Below are 17095 nucleotides of genomic sequence, written 5' to 3'. Positions count from 1 at the left end.
AAGCATCTGAAGCAATGACGTTTTAAAAGCGTCTGTTTTTTTTCTGTCTGAAAAGTAGATTTTTTATTTTTTCCCCTTGTGCCAGGAAACATCTGGTTTCATTTTTAACTCTTGGATGTTGTTACACGTCTCTCGGCTCTGCAGTGTTGTGGTTTCTYCATGAATCAAGAGTCTCTTAAGTTCAGGCATGCTGTGATCCGCCTCGTTCTCGGAGGAGGAGGAAGACGACGTGGGGCGTGTCTGCAACGGAAGCTTCTGTTTTCATTTCTCCCGCTCATCGATCGCAGCAGAGGGAAGACGTTCGCTGTTGATTTGTAAGTTTTTTTTTAGTTTTTAAGACTTTTTTTTAAATTAATGTCAAGTTTGTTTTTTTGTAAGAACCACAGATAAGTGAGCTGGACCAATGTGCAGGAGGGAAATCATTTTGGTAGCCGCTTGAAAACAAAATACTCATCCAATAGARGTATCTGTTTAAAATGCAACTGTTTTAAAACTGTGAAGAATATTTAGTAACTGTTTGGAAGGAATGGAGCAGACCGGTGACAAAAAGAGAGTAAATTACATTTTGATGACAGTAACAAAGTTAGCTAAAGATCCTCCTGATTCGTGGCTTTAAAGGAACGTTGGCTGCAAGACAGTGAGTAGAAAAAGAAACTTCCTCAATCCTTTTGACAGTTGCTCTAAATTTAACGGGCTGCTTAATATGTCGTCACTGAAACGTTTCAGGTCATCAAACGAATTTCTAACATCAGAGAGGGAGAGAGAGACCTGAGTCGATACAAAGAGTAGATTTCAAATTCAAAAATACTTTATTGATACCAAAGGGAAATTAAATAATTTAAATTATTTAACTTTAATGATGATTAAAGTTAAAAGGGAAAAATATACAGAAAGCCACCTGATGTCATCTGAACATGTTATTTGAAACATGATTCGTCAAATTATGACTTTTTTGAGATTTACCACTTCCTGTGAAAAGCAGAGGTCGGTTTCATCAAACTCTTCCGGACCTGATCGGTGCCAGACCCACAGAATCTTTGAACAAAACCCGTCTAAAATTACAACATAGAAAATAGAATAGTTTAATTCTAGAGACAGTTTGTCTATATTTTTGACTTTGAGAGTTTTTCTTTCTCTGCGCTGCGCTCAGCTTGTATCAGATAAACCAGCAGCCGCTTAAATCCAATTAATCCTAATAATAAAAGTCAAGGATGAGATATAACTGAAAAAGTTAGTGCAAATATACAACATTCAAATTTCAGAGGAATTTTTAATTCAAATCCTGATGGCACATTTACTTCCATACAAGGATATCTGGGTCTACTATCAAGGTACGTATTTACTGAACCATTAAACATTTACTAAAATATTTTTACTAGTATATGATAATTATTTTAAACCACAATAAAAACACTTTTATTTTATAAACAAATGTAATCTTGTGAATTAGTCTACCTTTTCTTTTAAAAAAGGCTCATATTTTCAGAAAATAAAGAGTAGATCAAATCGCCAGCTTGTCAAACAAACGGCAGATATAAAAGTTGCATAAAAAATAACATTGTGGTGACTATCAAATGTAATACAAGTCTAAGATCTCTATTTTCAGGATGAGGAGCAAAAAGCAACAATCCCTCAAGGTTTTTTGTCTTTTTTTTTTGTTGTTGCTCATGCTCCTTTACAAGTAATAAATCTAAATGAGAAATTAAAAAAAAAGTCCAACATGATGCACTTATATCAAGTTTTTTCTTTTTCTCATTTTAATGATGAGACTAACACTCAAGAAGAGGCGTCATTCAGCTGCCTTTGTATTTAATTTGTACAAATTATCCCCTCATCCGTGTTTAACCTGCAGCTCTCATACGGCGCATTGGTTCGAGAAGGCCTCCTGACTGGACCTTTAAAAGAACAAAGACGGCCTCCATCAGTGTGAGCGGTTATTTGCTTCACTGATGGCTGTTTGCAGATAAACCTCCAGCCAGTCACGGACTGCAGSTCGGTGGTCCCGACGAGGACCGCCTGCTTCCCAGAGGCCGCAGATGTGACAGCAGGATCCAGATGTGTCATTTTAGAGAGAGGAGAGGAGAGCTGAGCTGAACACGGGACAAAAAGCTGCAACAAAATCATTTCCTGGTGAAGGTACTGAGTTTTATTCTTCTTTTTTTTATTTTTATGCTGGAATGCACAAATGTTTCATATATTTTACGAGACRTGGACCAAAAAGAGTTTTATTTATCACCAATACCGGTAATGGCACATAAAGGCCCATCTGAGTAACTGGATCTACTAAAAATGTAAATAAAATATGCTGCAAAGTTCTCTTGAAAGACGCATTTGTTTTGAACGGTACAGAGAATAAAAGCGTTTCGAAATGATCAACATTAGGTTTTCAGCCTTAAACACTTTAATTGGGTTTGAATGTGATGCATGAACAGCAAAAAAAAAAAAAAAAAGGAAAGAAAATCAGCAAGAGGCGTGTTGACGTTTTCACAGACCAAAAACCAGCATATGGGAAACCATGGTTATTATTTTTTAACAGTAGGAAATAAACGTTCAAAGTATTTCTTGTGTCCAGTGTTACAACATCACCTTTGATTGTTAGAGACATTATCGCATTAATGAGTTTAACAGAAAACTTTCCCTTCACTAAGATGTGCTGTTTTGCATCCATGTTTAAAACAGAACTCCATTAAAATGCACCAAAGTGTGAAAACTTGGCGATGTTTTCACGCCCCGGTCCTGGACTGCATCAGGACTTTACAGGAGGTGGTAGTTGTCAGATACCGACTGAGAAAAATTGAGAGTTTATAAAGAAAGAGGGAAAAAAACCAAAAAAAAAACTTCTTTTGCATAATGCACGTTTTCCTAACTTTACTACGATCACTTGTGATATCCAAAGAATTATTTTAGAAACTGTTACAGTTATGAAATTGTTTAAAAATGTACATCTTATAAAAAGGATGCATGAAGGGTTTTCTGGTGTGGGGAAAAAAATGAATGTTTAAAGTTTGAGGAAGACGATGAATGTATGTGATTTGCTAAAGTTCAGTTTAACCGACACTTACTTGATCAATTTGATTGATCAAGTAAAAAAAAAAAAGAAAAAGTGAGACGCCTCCACCTCTTTCCTCTTATCTACATGGCAAGTCTGTAGTCAAAGTCCACCTGCTTCCTTTGCTGTTTCTCTGATAAACTGTTAGATGTGACGTCGTTCTGCCCCACCGAGTGCTGCTTCCATCTATGAGAAACATTTCTCTGGTTCCTTTCTTCGTCTGATGTTACATTTTTTTGAAGTTTGAAACTTAAGCCAATATAGAATAAACTATATAAAAATATGTTTTATCAACAATGCATTAAAAACTTGATAATTGCAATAAATGTAACCATCTGACTCGTCACAAGGAAACCGAGCAGCGAAACCTAAAATCTTGAAGTCTGAGACAAAAGTTCACTATGGGTATTCATTGCATTTTTAAAAAAAAATATATTTCATGGAATAACCGGTTATGTTTAAATTTCCTTTGATTTCTAAACAGTTTCCTTCTCAAGACAGACTGCAGTGAGTAAGAGGAGAAGATGAAGAGGAGAAGATCTTCGCTGCGGTCCAACTCTGGACAGGAAGAACGAAGTTTAGACACAGAACATAACCTGAGAAAAAGAAAGAGCATCAACTATCACGATGAAGATTATTATTATGAGGAAGAAGACAACTGCAGCCTGTCACTAACACACGAAGGTATCCGGTTTTTAAATGAATCCACGCTCCAGAAAGCTAACGCGACTTTAAGCATTTAAAACCATATTTTATTGAGAGAGCAAAACGTTTGTATTCGCTTCAATTGCGGAGGAATATTCGGGAAACAAACTGGCTTTTCTGTCTGCTAGATCGAGAATGGTGGCCTGTAAGCTGTGGGGACAAAAAGGGGACGATGGATGTCCAAAAGCTGGCGAAAAGTAAGAACATCGAGTTTGTGTGAAATGATTAATCGGATCTCTAGCTGAAGGTGGCACGGTTTAGTGGAGAAATGACTTTTTTAGTGGATTTTTCAATGTTATGTCAGCAAATGAGTGAGAAAAACATCCTGTCATGTAAACTTTAAAAGCAAATTCATTCTCTATAGACATCATTGGCTTTAAATGCCTTTTTGATTGTTTTTCCACGTCTATTTATGATGCTTCGCTCTGCAGGTGAGGAGTGTATCGAGTGTGAGGGCCGCATGTTCACCCCGCCTGCCTTTGAGAACTTTGCAGGAAAAGGCTCATCTAAAAAATGGAAACTCAGCATAAACTCTGATGGAAGACCTCTGCAACATTGGTTTGATGTAATTTATGTTTTTTCTGCACCCATTTCAGTAAAATACTGTTTTTCTTTTCATTTAATGAACATCTTCCCTCATCACAGGAAGGCCTTCTGGACACTGAGGGATTCAAAAGAGGGACAAAGACGTATAAAGTAAGTGAGCAACACTTGGACGCAAAAACTGTGGGGTTTTTTTCAATAACGGTATTTTTTTGTCCAACAGAAGAAAGGTAAAACATTTCAGAACAACGGAGAGAAACCAGCTCATAATTTAAGACGACGCGACGCTCAGTTAGCTGGAGAGTCGGGAACAGAAGCTACAGACGACTCTGAGAACGACGATGGGATTCCTTCATGCTCCAAGTTATGGAGGATGGAGGAAGAGCGAGAGAGAGATGAGGAGCTGGATGAAATGGAAAACGATGAGGATGATAACAATAAAGGCGCTCCTAAAGGTAATGTCTTCTTCTTCTGTTTTGGCTTTTCCCTTCAGGGATTGCCACAGCGAATCATCTGTCTCCATTTAATCCTGTCCTATGAATCCTTCACCTTCACATCAACTAACTTCAACTCCTCCTTTTTGGTCTTCCTCTCAGCCTCCAACATCAACATCCTAATAATTGTCTCTCCTCTGAAAATGTCCGACTCTAAAGTATCTAACTGATGTTCTCATTCCTGACCCTATCCATCAACATCTTCAGCTCTGCAACATCCAGTGTTTTCTTCCATTTCTTCTCTCTCTACACCAAACTACGGAGCCTACAACCTTAAAGTCCTCGACCTTCTTCTCTTCTTCTCCCTGTAGCGTTCCACTTGTGCCCATCTCGCATGTATTCTGTCGGGCTTAAACCGATCTTCGTTAATTTTCCAGCACGTCTTCACCTCTTTAGCTTTTCCTCTACCGTCGTCTTGCTCTCATTGCAGATCGTAATGTCATCTGCGAACATCGTAATCCTGTCTAACCTCATCGGAGGAAACAAGTAGTGGCTTGGAGCCCAGCCTTGATGCACTCCTACAGCACACCTCACTGCCGTCTCACAGCTCTCCCGAACCACTCTTTGCCACTCCAGATCTCCTCTTGCTTACATGGTTCCTCTCTTTCTCTTAATCTAAGATGCACTGCAGCTCCCTCTGCTTCTCCATCAGCGTCTATAAAACGACGTACTCTTTCAAATCATCCAAACAAAATCTGTTCCTTCAGTCAGAGTTCGTGTCGTAACTCCTGACCCATGATGGATCTGTTTCAGAGCCTGATCCGAGGTTGATCATCTCAACACCTGAAAAACTCGCGTTGCAGATGAACTCGATTGTTCTTCTCCAAAGAATGTCGATGGTAAGATGACCAGCTGACCAGCTGAATTTATCCAAAGGTTTTCACATCATCGCCCAGGTTTGTGACCGCGCTCCCGGTTGCCGAGATAAATCTCTTTCTCTTTGAAAGATTTCAACTTTAACTGTATCATACATGTAGTATGATACATGTATCATACTACATGTATGATACATGTAGTATCATACATGTAGTATGATACTACATGTATGATGTAGTATCATACATCATACATGTAGTATGATACTACATGTATCATACTACATGTATGATACATGTAGTATGTATCATACATACTACATGTAGTATGTAGTATGTATGTAGTCCATTGTAGTCCATTGACATGTAGTCAATGGACTACTTCCAGTAGTCCATTGACTACTGGAAGTAGTCAGACTTCCAGTAGTCAATGGAAGTCTGACTACTGAGTCAGACTTCCATTGCAGCCCGATGGCAATAATACAGACATGGGATAAAGAGCCTTCTTCATCTCCATGAGAAGCCAAAGCTTAATGATCTAAAATATTCTCACACGAACGGATCAGAGGAAGAATTGGTTATATTCATACAGAAAAAAAGTTTGTTTCTGATGTGAAACGAGATATTATGAAGTACTGATATGCCAGCCGATGTTGGATTGTCACCTGCGAAGGTTTTCTGTTAAATCTGTTCTTCTCTTCTGTGTCATTTATCAGACGAGGAGTCGCTCTCAGACCGCCGCTGTGGTTCGTCAACTCAAAGGTTTGTAAGTGTTAATATATCCATATTTTCACAACCTTCTCATTTAAACTTGTTTTAAATGACAATTTATATGATTGATTACATAATTTTACAACCAGGATCTAGCAATATGTGTGAAAACGGTATGAAAACAGCGAGCGCCGCTTAGCTGGAAACACAGCTAGGAGTTGCTCAAGTGGTTAATTTTCTAAACTACAGAGAAGTTATTGTTAGCGATGCACAAATATTAACATTTGGACCAATGTTGATATCCGATATTAATGCTGCTGCTATGGCAGCATTTTACCAGTATTTCATCACGTTTTTTTATCCGATTAATCGATTAATTGTCAGAGTAATCAACAAATTACTACATTACTAAAATAGTCATGTACAACAGCCCTACTACACGTGTTGGACGATGAAGATGCAGAACAAACTCTGTATACAATCCACAAAGCAGCTGCTCTCATGTTGGCTTACTTAAAAAACTAGCAAAGCAGCTCTGTCTCACCTAAGAAACTTTATGCTCACAAACAACCACAGATGTTTCTGTTCCTTCTGTTGAACTTTTACCCAAACTGTATATTTGTGGAAAATAATATTTAACTGGCTCTGACTGTTTTTGCCAGAAAAGGTCATTTTTAAAATTATTCCTTTGCTTTAAAAGACAATAAAATGGGAGATTTGATCTAATTTAGTATTCACTTACGTTTTTAACATCTTGAGGTTTTGATGGTTTTACGAGATGCTCTGGTGAAGCTAACCTACATTTTCGCCCTTCCTGATAAATTGTTCCACCTGCAGAGCCACACATTATCATATGTTACCTCTGGGGTTCTTAAGTTCCTTTATTTAAACCAAATTTTCTTTCCCAAAGACGATGAGGAAGGAGGCAGAGATTCAGAGATGAGTTACTATGACAAGACAAAAAGCGGTGAGAGAGAAAACCTGGAGGAGGACAGCGAGGAACCAGTGGAGAGTGAAACGGCAGACGTGGCCACAAACACTTCCCCCCAACAAGAACCGGTCGAGCGGAAGAGCCACGAATTACTGAGTGAGTACACAAACCAAATGCAAGGTCAGTGGAAAAAGTTTTAGATTTGCGGCACCTACAATATTATAAGTTTGCAGGTCTTTCCGCTGAAACTTTGACTAGTCCGAGCTCATGTGACAATCACACAGATGTGACCTGCTTGGACCAATTCGAACCACAGACGATGTCAGAGACGAGGTAGATCGAAGGGGTTCGTTTACTTTGATCAGCGGTGCCATCTGAACAGAATGCCTCACGACTTTCCCCCTTTCCCTCCCAGAAGCGTCTGCGATTCGGACAGCACTCGCATCTCGGACAAGGTGGAGACCTCAACGTCGGGGGTCTTAACCGGGTCCGATGTGGACACGATGGACCTGGACCAGCTGCAGAGAGAAACTCTAAAAACGCAGCTGGAGGCTGCAAGAGAACAAACGGAGGCTTCAAGAGTGCAGAAGGAATATTACAGTTTGAAATTACGTCTCTTACAAGGTCAGATGAAAGCTGGTCGCTTCAGTTCGACGATGTAGGATGTGATGCGACTTTAACGAACTCTGGGAGGGATGAAGCATTTTCTGTGACAGGAAATTACAAACAGATGAGAATTTTATCATCAGTGTCGAGAAAAGATTTCGATCATCTGTGGAATTAAACTGGGATGCCGGAGAATAAGATAATGTGAATAGACATTAATTTTAACGGGTGTTATTTGTTTTTATATGTAAATAGAATTGTATGTAGAAAGAGGCTATATTTTAAGTTTTCTAAAGTATCTTACTTTTTTTATTGATAACATGACATTTTTCTCACCATCTTCCTGTTACATTTATTATAATTATGTTACAAGATGGTTTTCTGACAATGTTTTATGAAGTTTCTTTGTGTTTCAAGGTGGAAATAAAAATTGAAGAATGTTAAAAAAATTTTTGTCAGATGTCAGTTGGGACAATTCCCTCATCTTTTCTAAATAAAAAAAAAAAAAAGTCGGACGTACATCGGTACCCAATTAATCCAACAACTTTCACAAATTTATCGCTTTGAAAAGAAAAGCTTCCATCTTTAAAGAAATCTTTTCAAGAAAAAGCTCATAAGAAACAGAAAAGCAGTAAACAAATAAAGGGGAAAAAAACCTGCAGTGTAAAATTTTAATTTACATTTCATCACATTACGAACACAAACTGGAATGGATCATATTGAGATTTTATTTTCTGTGTGTTACTGTAGAAGGAAAGGAAAATCAAACATGGTCGCCAACATTTCCCACGAATAAAACTCTGGAATGTTGTTTTCTGCATCTTTTACACTCTGCCCCCTTTTGCTCTGATGCTCCAAAAGAAAATCCGGTACCAAGCATCGCCTGCAGACATCGTCTTACAGCTGAAAGTTTCACACAGTGAAATAAAACTCAGAAAAGCAAAAGACCAATAAGTTTTATTGCAAGTTGTTGATACAGTCAAAAAAAATCAACAACATCCAGCAGTTTATTTGTACACTCTTATTTACAGATTATCAGTTGTTTCTAACGAACTCTTCCCTATTCAGCCATTTTCTCTTCATCATCGTCATCATCTTTTTCCATCTCCTCCTCCTCCTCTTCTTCTTCCTCTTGGTTGTCATCTTCATCAAAGTATTTGTCCTCGGCGTCTCGGCTGACGATGTCCAGGTTATCGTAGTCGGGGTTGTTGTCCACCTCGCTGAGACACAAACACACGCACACAAACGTCTCATTCTAAAGTGCTTCATGTTCATGGGGTGACATTTTTTACTGAACTTTTCAGGAGTTACTTTCACTGTTGTAAGCAAATTTCATCAAATGTTCTTTGATGAAAATATTCAAATTCAACAAAAAACGTGAAACTCGTAGATCGTTTACATTCATTGTGGTGATGCAACTGAAGTGTTTACTTCTGAGAGTTTTGATGATTGTAGCTCACAGTTGAATAAAACCAAAACTTTAATTTCAATAAAAATTTTAATTTAGACAAAATGTTATTTTTAAACAACTGGATTTTCTGAAAGTACAGAAAATCCAACAAATTGGCTCATTTATCAGATTACCTTTTGAAAATTTACAACTTTTAAAAAGCAATTGAATATACCTTTCATACATTTCCTCATTTAAATTCTTTATTTGGTGATGTAATTTTCTAATTTTAAATGTTTTCATTAAATCTAAATTTCATTAAATCTACCAAACTTATCAGAAGTTACCAGATAAATGGCCCACCATTTTTCTGGTGGGCCACCAGGGGGAGCTGTGGAGGCCCTCAGAAAGCTGGAGGGGAAAAAGGCAAAAATAAATAGACCGACTGCACTGAAATTTTTTAATCATATAATTTAATCTGTTTTTTGAACTATAAGCAAAAATGTAAATGTTATTTACCACGCTCGTTTCTGATTGGCTGCCAGTCAAATTCATTAAACTGCTTTGCTACTCAAGCTAGCATAGCAAGCATGAAACGGGTAAGTTTCTGACAGGAAGAAAACTGAAGGTGCTAAACGAGTGTATTGATTATTGATTATTGAAGAGTGAATAAAAGTAAAGTAAAAACTTTCCTCTACATATTTTGCTGGATCGTCTGGATTTTCCCCTAACAGAAGCTGTTTGAGGCGTCAAGGCATGAAAAAGTTTGGGACCGAATTTGGGTTGTCGTATTTAAGTTTCACTTCTTTATTATTATTGAATTGTAGAAATAAACTACATTTTTCATTTTATTCTCACTTATAAATGGAAAAAAAAAAAAAAAAAGGAAAACAACGTTGCTCACTTTAAGGGAAGTTTCTAGAAGTTTCCCGCTCTCACTGTGACCGACCTGTAGTTGAAATCTTTGTCTTTTCCGTCTAGGAATCGCTGATGCATCTGACTGATGAACTCCTCCCTCAGCAGAGCCTTCTCCTCTGCAGTGGGCTCCCATCCCTTCTGCTGGACTCCATCATCTATGTAACAAACGTCCAAGCAGCCGAATTGAGACGGGAAGGGGAAGAAAACCTCCCGTATTTTTGGCCGTCCTTTTAGCAGCTCCTTACCGTCGTCATCTTCGTCCTCCTCTTGGGCGCCGTCTTCTCTGTCCTGCTCCTCCTGCAGGCGGTTCTGGATGAGCCTCTCCTGGTAGGAGCTCAGGAGGAGATTGGCGAGCCCACAGGAGCCGCCTCCTTGTCCCTCCTGCACGCCGTCCAGCATGGCCTCCTGGGAGCGCTCCATAACCTGGAACAGAAACCAAAGCCAGCAGGTTTCGTCAGGCTTCCTGGGAGCTATAAACACACACACACACACACAAATATTATCGATGTAAAACCATATGAGTCACCTCTTCATCAGTCAGGAACTGGCCGATATATTGTTCGTACAGCAGCGGCTCCCTCATCCGCATCTGTTCCTCACTGAAATACTCGCTGTCTGCCAGAAGAATAGAAGAAGAATGAAAAGAGGACCAAATGATTGTGATTTACAACTCCGGTTTATTTTTAAATGCTTTAGAGAAACACTTTGAGCAGTGAAAACGATAATTAGTGAGGATTTGTTTTATATATTTTTTATGATTTACCCAGAATACGTAGAAAATATTGAAGAGCCTAATGATAAATAGAAGGAGTTTAATCTGAATGCCTCCATTTGGACTTCATTTCACGTTGGGCTCCCAAATGGACAGAGGCACATACACCTCCAGATTGTGCATATGGACTGGTTATTTCATCTGTATGTAATTTTCTCTCGACTTTTCTTTTTTTCGTTCACTTAGATTCTAAGTGTTGTTTACGTACGTTTCCTATTCTGTCCATGGATTGAAGACGAAAATCGGCGTTAAAAATAGCAGGTACATGTAGTGAATTGTTTTCAACTCATTTGTCTCTGTACTTGGAAAAGCAGTTGTTTCTTTCTCCCTCATTTAACAAAGTCGTTTTCTTCTTTATTCTGCCAAAGTTAAAGCCCTGGAAAATATTGACTTTTAATCATCCCACCATGGTTCTCGATGTATGATGCCAGTTTTTCCTCCGCAGCAGTCCCTATGGTAACCCACGCCGTACCTTTCTGCAGCGCTCTGAGGGCAGCGTAACGCTGGTTTCTGACCCTGGTCCTGCTGGTGCATCCTGCGGGTCGAGTCAGCACCAGCCGGCTGTAGTGCTGGGCCCTCGGGTCGGCGCTGACGTGGGCGAAAGCAGGAAGGTGCTCAGGCTTCAGGTGGCTCTGATGACGGAAGGAGGTGCATCACACAAGAGACGTGACATCAGTAAGTTGAGCTCTTTTTTCTTTTATTTAAATTACTACTGTTATTTATTTGCTGTGTTTTTGTCTGTGAAACAGGAATGACCTCTGCAGGCCTCCTTGTGGTCAGGTTGGACATTTCGGTTTGTTTCATTTGTCCTGAGGATCTGGTGGGACCCTTTGGTGTTTAAAAGCTGCCAATTTTTACTACAGCTCACTGTATTTGTACACTGCAACATTTATACTTTGATATTTATCTATGTTTATGTTTCCCCATCTCAATATTTCAGGACCTTCTGACATGCCATCTCTCTCTTTTTGATATTGCCTCTAACGTGGGTCCTGAATGTCCCAGAGATGAAAGTGTGTTGGTTGCAAAGTGTGTGAGTCGACCCGGAAACAAAAGCAAAAACCTGGTGCTCACTGAAGGTGAAACAACCACCAAACTACAGACTCGTTCTGAAAGTAAGGAAGAAGCCACAACTCCCAAGAGCACTGTGGAAATCCAGATGGAAGTTTATGAATGCTCTCAGGAACAAACAAAAAAATAAAAAATGGAGACATTCCTGGTGGTCAAATGAAGGTAAAATTGAGATATTTGACTAGAGTGATCACCATTCCAAGAGGGAGGCTCATACACATGAAAACAACATCCAAACTGCAGTACAGGAGAGGCTGGATCACGAAAAAGAAACTCGGATCACTAATCAGAGGCAAATTGTCCCAATCCGATCTTTAAAGTTTTCAAACCCGTCCTCACGTTTTGATTGGCAGCCAGAAGACACATAAGGACTCTTCCACATACAGCAGCTGCGCAGCATCTACATGTTGTTCCCTCTTTGCTGTCTAGTCCTGAGTCCCGTTGGCACTTACATGGTACCTCTCCAGGAAGACCAGCGGCCTGCTGCGGTACTGATGCAGCAGCTCCTCCCTCCGCTCCCCGAAGGTCAGCTCGGCCTCTCCGATCTGCTGGCTCTTCACGGGGCTCCCGCTCATGGCTACCGACTCTATCATGGCTCCAACGCAGCTGGGTTCTGTCTGTGGTTAGGAACGCAGTTAACAGAGAAACAAAAAGAGACATCTGAGCAAAAACCCATGGAGTCTCACCGAGGGGTCCAGCTGGGCGACCGGCTGGGTGTCTGTTCTGGGTTTGGGTATGTAGAGGTCGCATGTCTGTAAAGGAGCCGCGGGTTCCTCTGGTAACACCGTCCTCCTTGCGCTCTCACACGGCCTGTGCTGGGCTTTAACGGGAGGGTCGATTTCTCCCCACATAGCTGAACTCCAGCAGGCTTTACCTGAGCAGATAACGCGGTGAAATGAACGCTAACTCACTGCGAGTGCTGTGCCGATGCCAAAACGAAAGAGTGCGTTTTTAAATGTCTACATTCTAACACGAAAAATGTTATTTAATGTTTAGGACACACTACATTCACTTGTTTTGCTAACTGTTTTGGCTGCCATACTAGTCCGTCATGATTATGGTCCCCCAAGTGAAATGTTGGTTCCGTTCTCAGTCGTGTTCTGCCTGTGGCGGCAGCTTTTGTCGCCATCTAGCGGCGGACTGTTGTCTCATCTCGTCATTTTCTTTGATTTTTTTTGATTTAGTACCGTCTGTACTTCCTTGTTTATTTACTATTTATTTAAGACGTTAATTCAAGTCATTTTCTATGCCATATGAAGCCAGAAAATAACAGTATATTAAAATCTAAGAAGATACGTCTGTCAAAACAAGATGATCAAGGGTTGGTTCCCCTTCTGCATTACTGCTTTATCTCCCTCTCAACAGTAGGGGGCGCCGTTGTTGTTGTTTTCCATGAGCCGTGTATTTCACAGCGCAATCTCAGAACGAGGGCTGCAGTAATTATTACATACCTACACTTACAATTGGACTCATACACTCTGTGCTGCATTTCGATTCAAGTCTCCACCTTGAGGCCAGTACACGCACTACAACCAGCAAATCACCTGAAAATAATCTGTTACACATCAGATACTCCCAAAGTCTCACCGGGTGCAGATAAATAGATCCTGGATAAAGCGAAGAGACCAGCTGGTCTTGCTATTTAAACCGTTGGCAGAGAGTACAGAGGTTATGAGATATGTAATGGAAGAAGAAGAAGAAGAAGAAGAAGGAAGAGGGGGCAGGGTGGTGTTGGTTGAGTGTACAGTGTAAGTTAGTCAGGGGTGTCACTTCTAATCACGGAAATCAAAACCAAAAGCTGCTATAGTAAGTGCAGAAGTTTTATTCAGTTTGTTTGATGCTCAAACCTTGATACAATTTAGATTTTATGAAATAATGTGTCTGAAATCATATCTGTGAACTACACATCCAGACTTTTGACTTATCTCTTACAATGCAAGGATTAACCTCTCAGTTGGAATTATGCAAAAAAAATAAATAAATAAAAAATAAGCAGAAGAAAAGCAACATAAACCTGTGGGCTGATTTTATATATTTTGATGAATAATAATTAGTTTGGTTTTAACAACACCGATTGAGTGCAAACAGGAAGTAAGCAAGAGTTTAGGAAACAGCATCAATATATAACAACAGTTTTAAAAAGTTGTGTAGTCCTTCTAGTAAGAACGGTGGCTGTCTCTGTAAAAGTTCATAGAGCGATGTAGCACTCTAAAGCTGTTTAAGATAAAAGCAGCTACATCATATAATAAAATGCTCTTATATCTTTAAATAAAGTGAAAAAAAAATTACGCAGCCGGCAACACACAAATCTAAACAATTTCGATGTACCTCAAGATGTTTTTTCAGGTCATCCTACTAGAAACTACCAAGTCCTTTGTAGCTTCTGACCAGTTTCACTCTGGTACTGCCCTGTATCGTGTATTGTGTCTCGTGTATCGGATACAGGGCACGATACTGTACCTTGTATCGGACCAGCTTCCTTTTACTTGCCAAAAAGGAGCGTCCTGCCACCACCATGTGTTGCCATGAAGATGGTGTCTTTAGAGCGATCAGCAGCGTCGGTTTTCCTTTAAGGAAACCTTCTTCTGCTTGTTTAGAAGATTTACAGGAGTTGGTCATTTCCTGTGCTCATGCTATTATTGATAACTGCTGCAAACAGACAATGTTAGAAAAAAATAAAATAAACAAAATTTTGTGCTAAACAAAGGCTAACAGAAATCGAGAAAGTGGCAATCTTTGAACGTTTTGAATCGAGCAGCTTCCCGTACGGACCTCACAACTTTCCCTAAAGGAACAGCGGACATGTTGTTACTGGAGGAGCAAACGAGACAAATGATCATCAGAGGATCATAACAGCAGGCGGAGGAGGAAGAGCAGCTGCGACTTTGAGCTAATCTGACGCTTGTTTACAGCTTTATCGTGATGTAGAAAAATGACACCAAGCTCTCGCTGTTAAAACGTGGAGCGAAGACGAGGCGTACCTCAGATTCGTGACTTTTTGGGAGATTAGATAAAACAAAAGTCATGACCCATGTGTGATGCGAAACCGGAGAGAAGATAATTACAAGAAGAGCATCAAAATGTGAGATGCGTGGCTTTAACATCAGCAATCTGGTTTCAGACTCTCTAGTTACATTAGATTAATAGGCCGAAGCTTGTTTCCGTACATATCCTGAGCAGTCGTTCATTGTTGAATGTTGTGTTAACGACGGAGCAAAATCTAGTAACTTCATTTGTTGAATTCCCTCCTTGTTCATTTCCTCTTTCAAACACGTCCTCAAAAAAGAAAACAGTTTGAATCAGTTTGACCTCATTTCTCAGAGACAACGAGACCAAAGGTTTCAATGGTCAGTGGATTCACGCCAGGCTGTATTTTAGATGACGTTCTGCGCTGACAGGATGCTGAACGTTCTGGGCCGTTTCCATCTAGCCCAGAACGTTCAGCTGCTTCCCCTGCCGAAGCGTCCCCCAGCTCACACAAACCGGAGATCACAAAAACCTGAAACATGCAGAGACGTGGACCCTTCCCGAGTTATCCAACACACCAGGCGGATTTAGACGTTCAAATATTTTTCATGCAACCATTTTCCCAAGAGAAAAAGAAAAAGGAAAACAAGCAAAAGCACCTACAAACGAGATCAGAGCCCAGAGAGACCGACATCAACAACAGCAGAGAAGCTTTAGACCATCACAGCCTTCAGAAGGTCAAGCTTCATACGTTTACGCTCAATTTGTTCTTTCCAAATTAAGAATCCATCATAAATCTGATCCTCCCTGATGGTGATGGGTCACCGACCGAATCAAGAGCAGCTGCTTCCAGGACATCTTGCTGATACGGCATAAAAATAAACCTGAAGGGCCTGATAAGGCTGGCTGGCTGTTTGGAACACATCGCTGTGTTGCACATTTCTCTGTGCTTTTGTTCTGGCTTTTAGTTTTAAAACTAACTTACAAGTAGCTTTTCAGCGAGATACAAGAGTTTGTTTTGAGTCTATAACTCCTTAATATTAGTTGTTTTTTTTTACTTCAAATGTTATAAGTGGAAAAAATCTGCAGGTGAAACTAGTACTTTTTATCAATATTAAGGAATTGTTGACTTAAACCAAGCTCCTTTATCTTATTAGAAAATTGAGTATAAGCTAATTTAGACTATAAAACACCTGGTCAGGTTTTGTGTCGTTTCTTGTTTTTTTTTTTTTTGTGTGTGCTTCCTCTCTCCTGTAAGACTGAGGAGTTATTTTAGAAAACACATTTAACACAAAACCTTGATAATAAAGTCCCTTAAAGACGTTTTTCTTCTCACTCTCCGCCAACTTTGTTGTTTTTGAGTCAAACCTGCCGATTTCTCTTGAACGCAACACCAACCCGTTGGCCGGATTTAATCCCGGCTGACGGACGTGAAGAAACTACTTGGGTTCTTACCTTGGAAGCGGGCCCTCTCTCACCTCCTAATGCCATGTCATGTTATGGGACATCACCTGCGAAAGAGCCTTAATAACAGAGACAACCGCAAGTGTCAGTGGAGGTGAACGGACGATTCACAAGACCCGGCGGCATGAGGAGGTGACGGACAGAAAGCAACAGAGACAGCGGCTGACCCCATTAGAAACCGACCTGACCCGTGAGACACAGGCAGACCGGACACAAACATCAAAACAGATCATTTAAAGGTCTTAAATGACACAAAACTCCCCCGGTAGATGAAAAATATTCAGATTTCACTGTAAATTGTGGAATTTCCTTAAAAGAAGAAGAAGAAGAAAAAAAAAAACACGACACGGTGGAACACAGCGGTGGCAGTAGCAACGGTTGCTATGACGATATGACTTAAGCAAACAGAAAGTTCTCCTTTCTGTTTACTTTGGGTTAATAACAGACGCAGACCACAGAAATTCCATCAAATTACTAAAAAAAATATTCATTCCATTTTAGCAAAGTAACTTTTACTGAAAAGTTGAGTTTGGGAAACATTATCTTAGTTGTACTTTCTTAATATTTTGACCTCTTTATTTCCCCTTTCATTGGTTTACGTTTGTCACTGCATTAAACAAGTTTCTTTAAAAACATTGCAGAATCATATAACTATATAT

At 39.8% G+C, this 17095-nt stretch overlaps 3 protein-coding genes across 10 annotated transcripts in view; 2 read left to right on the top strand and 1 right to left on the bottom strand.

Moving 5' to 3' along the window:
• The first annotated feature begins 116 nt into the window (after positions 1-116).
• Positions 117-8348, top strand: LOC103468557 (uncharacterized). Of its 2 annotated transcripts, XM_008415686.2 has the most exons (12): positions 117-314; positions 1853-2136; positions 3534-3733; positions 3883-3951; positions 4186-4319; positions 4400-4450; positions 4521-4752; positions 5545-5630; positions 6323-6368; positions 7228-7404; positions 7482-7581; positions 7664-8348. In XM_008415686.2, exons 3-12 carry the CDS (start codon positions 3574-3576, stop codon positions 7908-7910), a joined length of 1302 nt encoding a protein of 433 aa, XP_008413908.1. In that variant the 5' UTR covers positions 117-314; positions 1853-2136; positions 3534-3573; the 3' UTR covers positions 7911-8348. The 2 variants fall into 2 exon arrangements, with proteins under 2 accessions (XP_008413908.1, XP_017161896.1); XM_017306407.1 differs by lacking the exon at positions 117-314 and having other exon boundaries at positions 1611-2136.
• Positions 8349-8793: 445 nt separating this feature from the next.
• ccdc97 (coiled-coil domain containing 97) lies at positions 8794-16777 on the bottom strand. Its single transcript, XM_008415696.2, is given in 10 exon segments — positions 8794-9074; positions 10194-10317; positions 10408-10585; positions 10689-10777; positions 11407-11566; positions 12458-12622; positions 12692-12858; positions 12861-12879; positions 16428-16495; positions 16620-16777. Coding segments are annotated over 9 exon segments (1098 nt in total). The 5' UTR covers positions 16464-16495; positions 16620-16777; the 3' UTR covers positions 8794-8914.
• The window catches only part of LOC103468559 (MKL/myocardin-like protein 1), a 32338-nt gene continuing 31707 nt past the window's right edge, over positions 16465-17095 (top strand). For 3 of the 7 annotated variants that reach the window (XM_017306406.1, XM_017306402.1, XM_008415687.2), the window contains exon 1: positions 16465-16675. The gene's annotated coding sequence lies outside the window, so the exon portion shown is untranslated. The remainder of the gene's footprint in view (positions 16676-17095) is intronic. The other 4 variants (XM_017306404.1, XM_017306405.1, XM_008415688.2 and 1 more) reach the window with 2 other exon arrangements.

The sequence above is a fragment of the Poecilia reticulata genome, linkage group LG8 (assembly GCF_000633615.1).
Source record: "Poecilia reticulata strain Guanapo linkage group LG8, Guppy_female_1.0+MT, whole genome shotgun sequence".
Classification (NCBI taxonomy): Eukaryota; Metazoa; Chordata; class Actinopteri; order Cyprinodontiformes; family Poeciliidae; genus Poecilia; species Poecilia reticulata.
This window is presented reverse-complemented; position numbering and strand designations above follow the sequence as displayed.

Bases quoted from the DNA above. Each gene is read 5' to 3' on its own strand.
- LOC103468557 (XM_008415686.2), top strand. From the start codon at position 3,574: ATGAAGAGGAGAAGATCTTCGCTGCGGTCCAACTCTGGACAGGAAGAA. The intron at 3,952-4,185 runs GTAAGAACATCG...TTCGCTCTGCAG, and splicing joins TGTCCAAAAGCTGGCGAAAA to GTGAGGAGTGTATCGAGTGT. The intron at 7,405-7,481 runs GTGAGTACACAA...ATAAGTTTGCAG, and splicing joins GAAGAGCCACGAATTACTGA to GTCTTTCCGCTGAAACTTTG.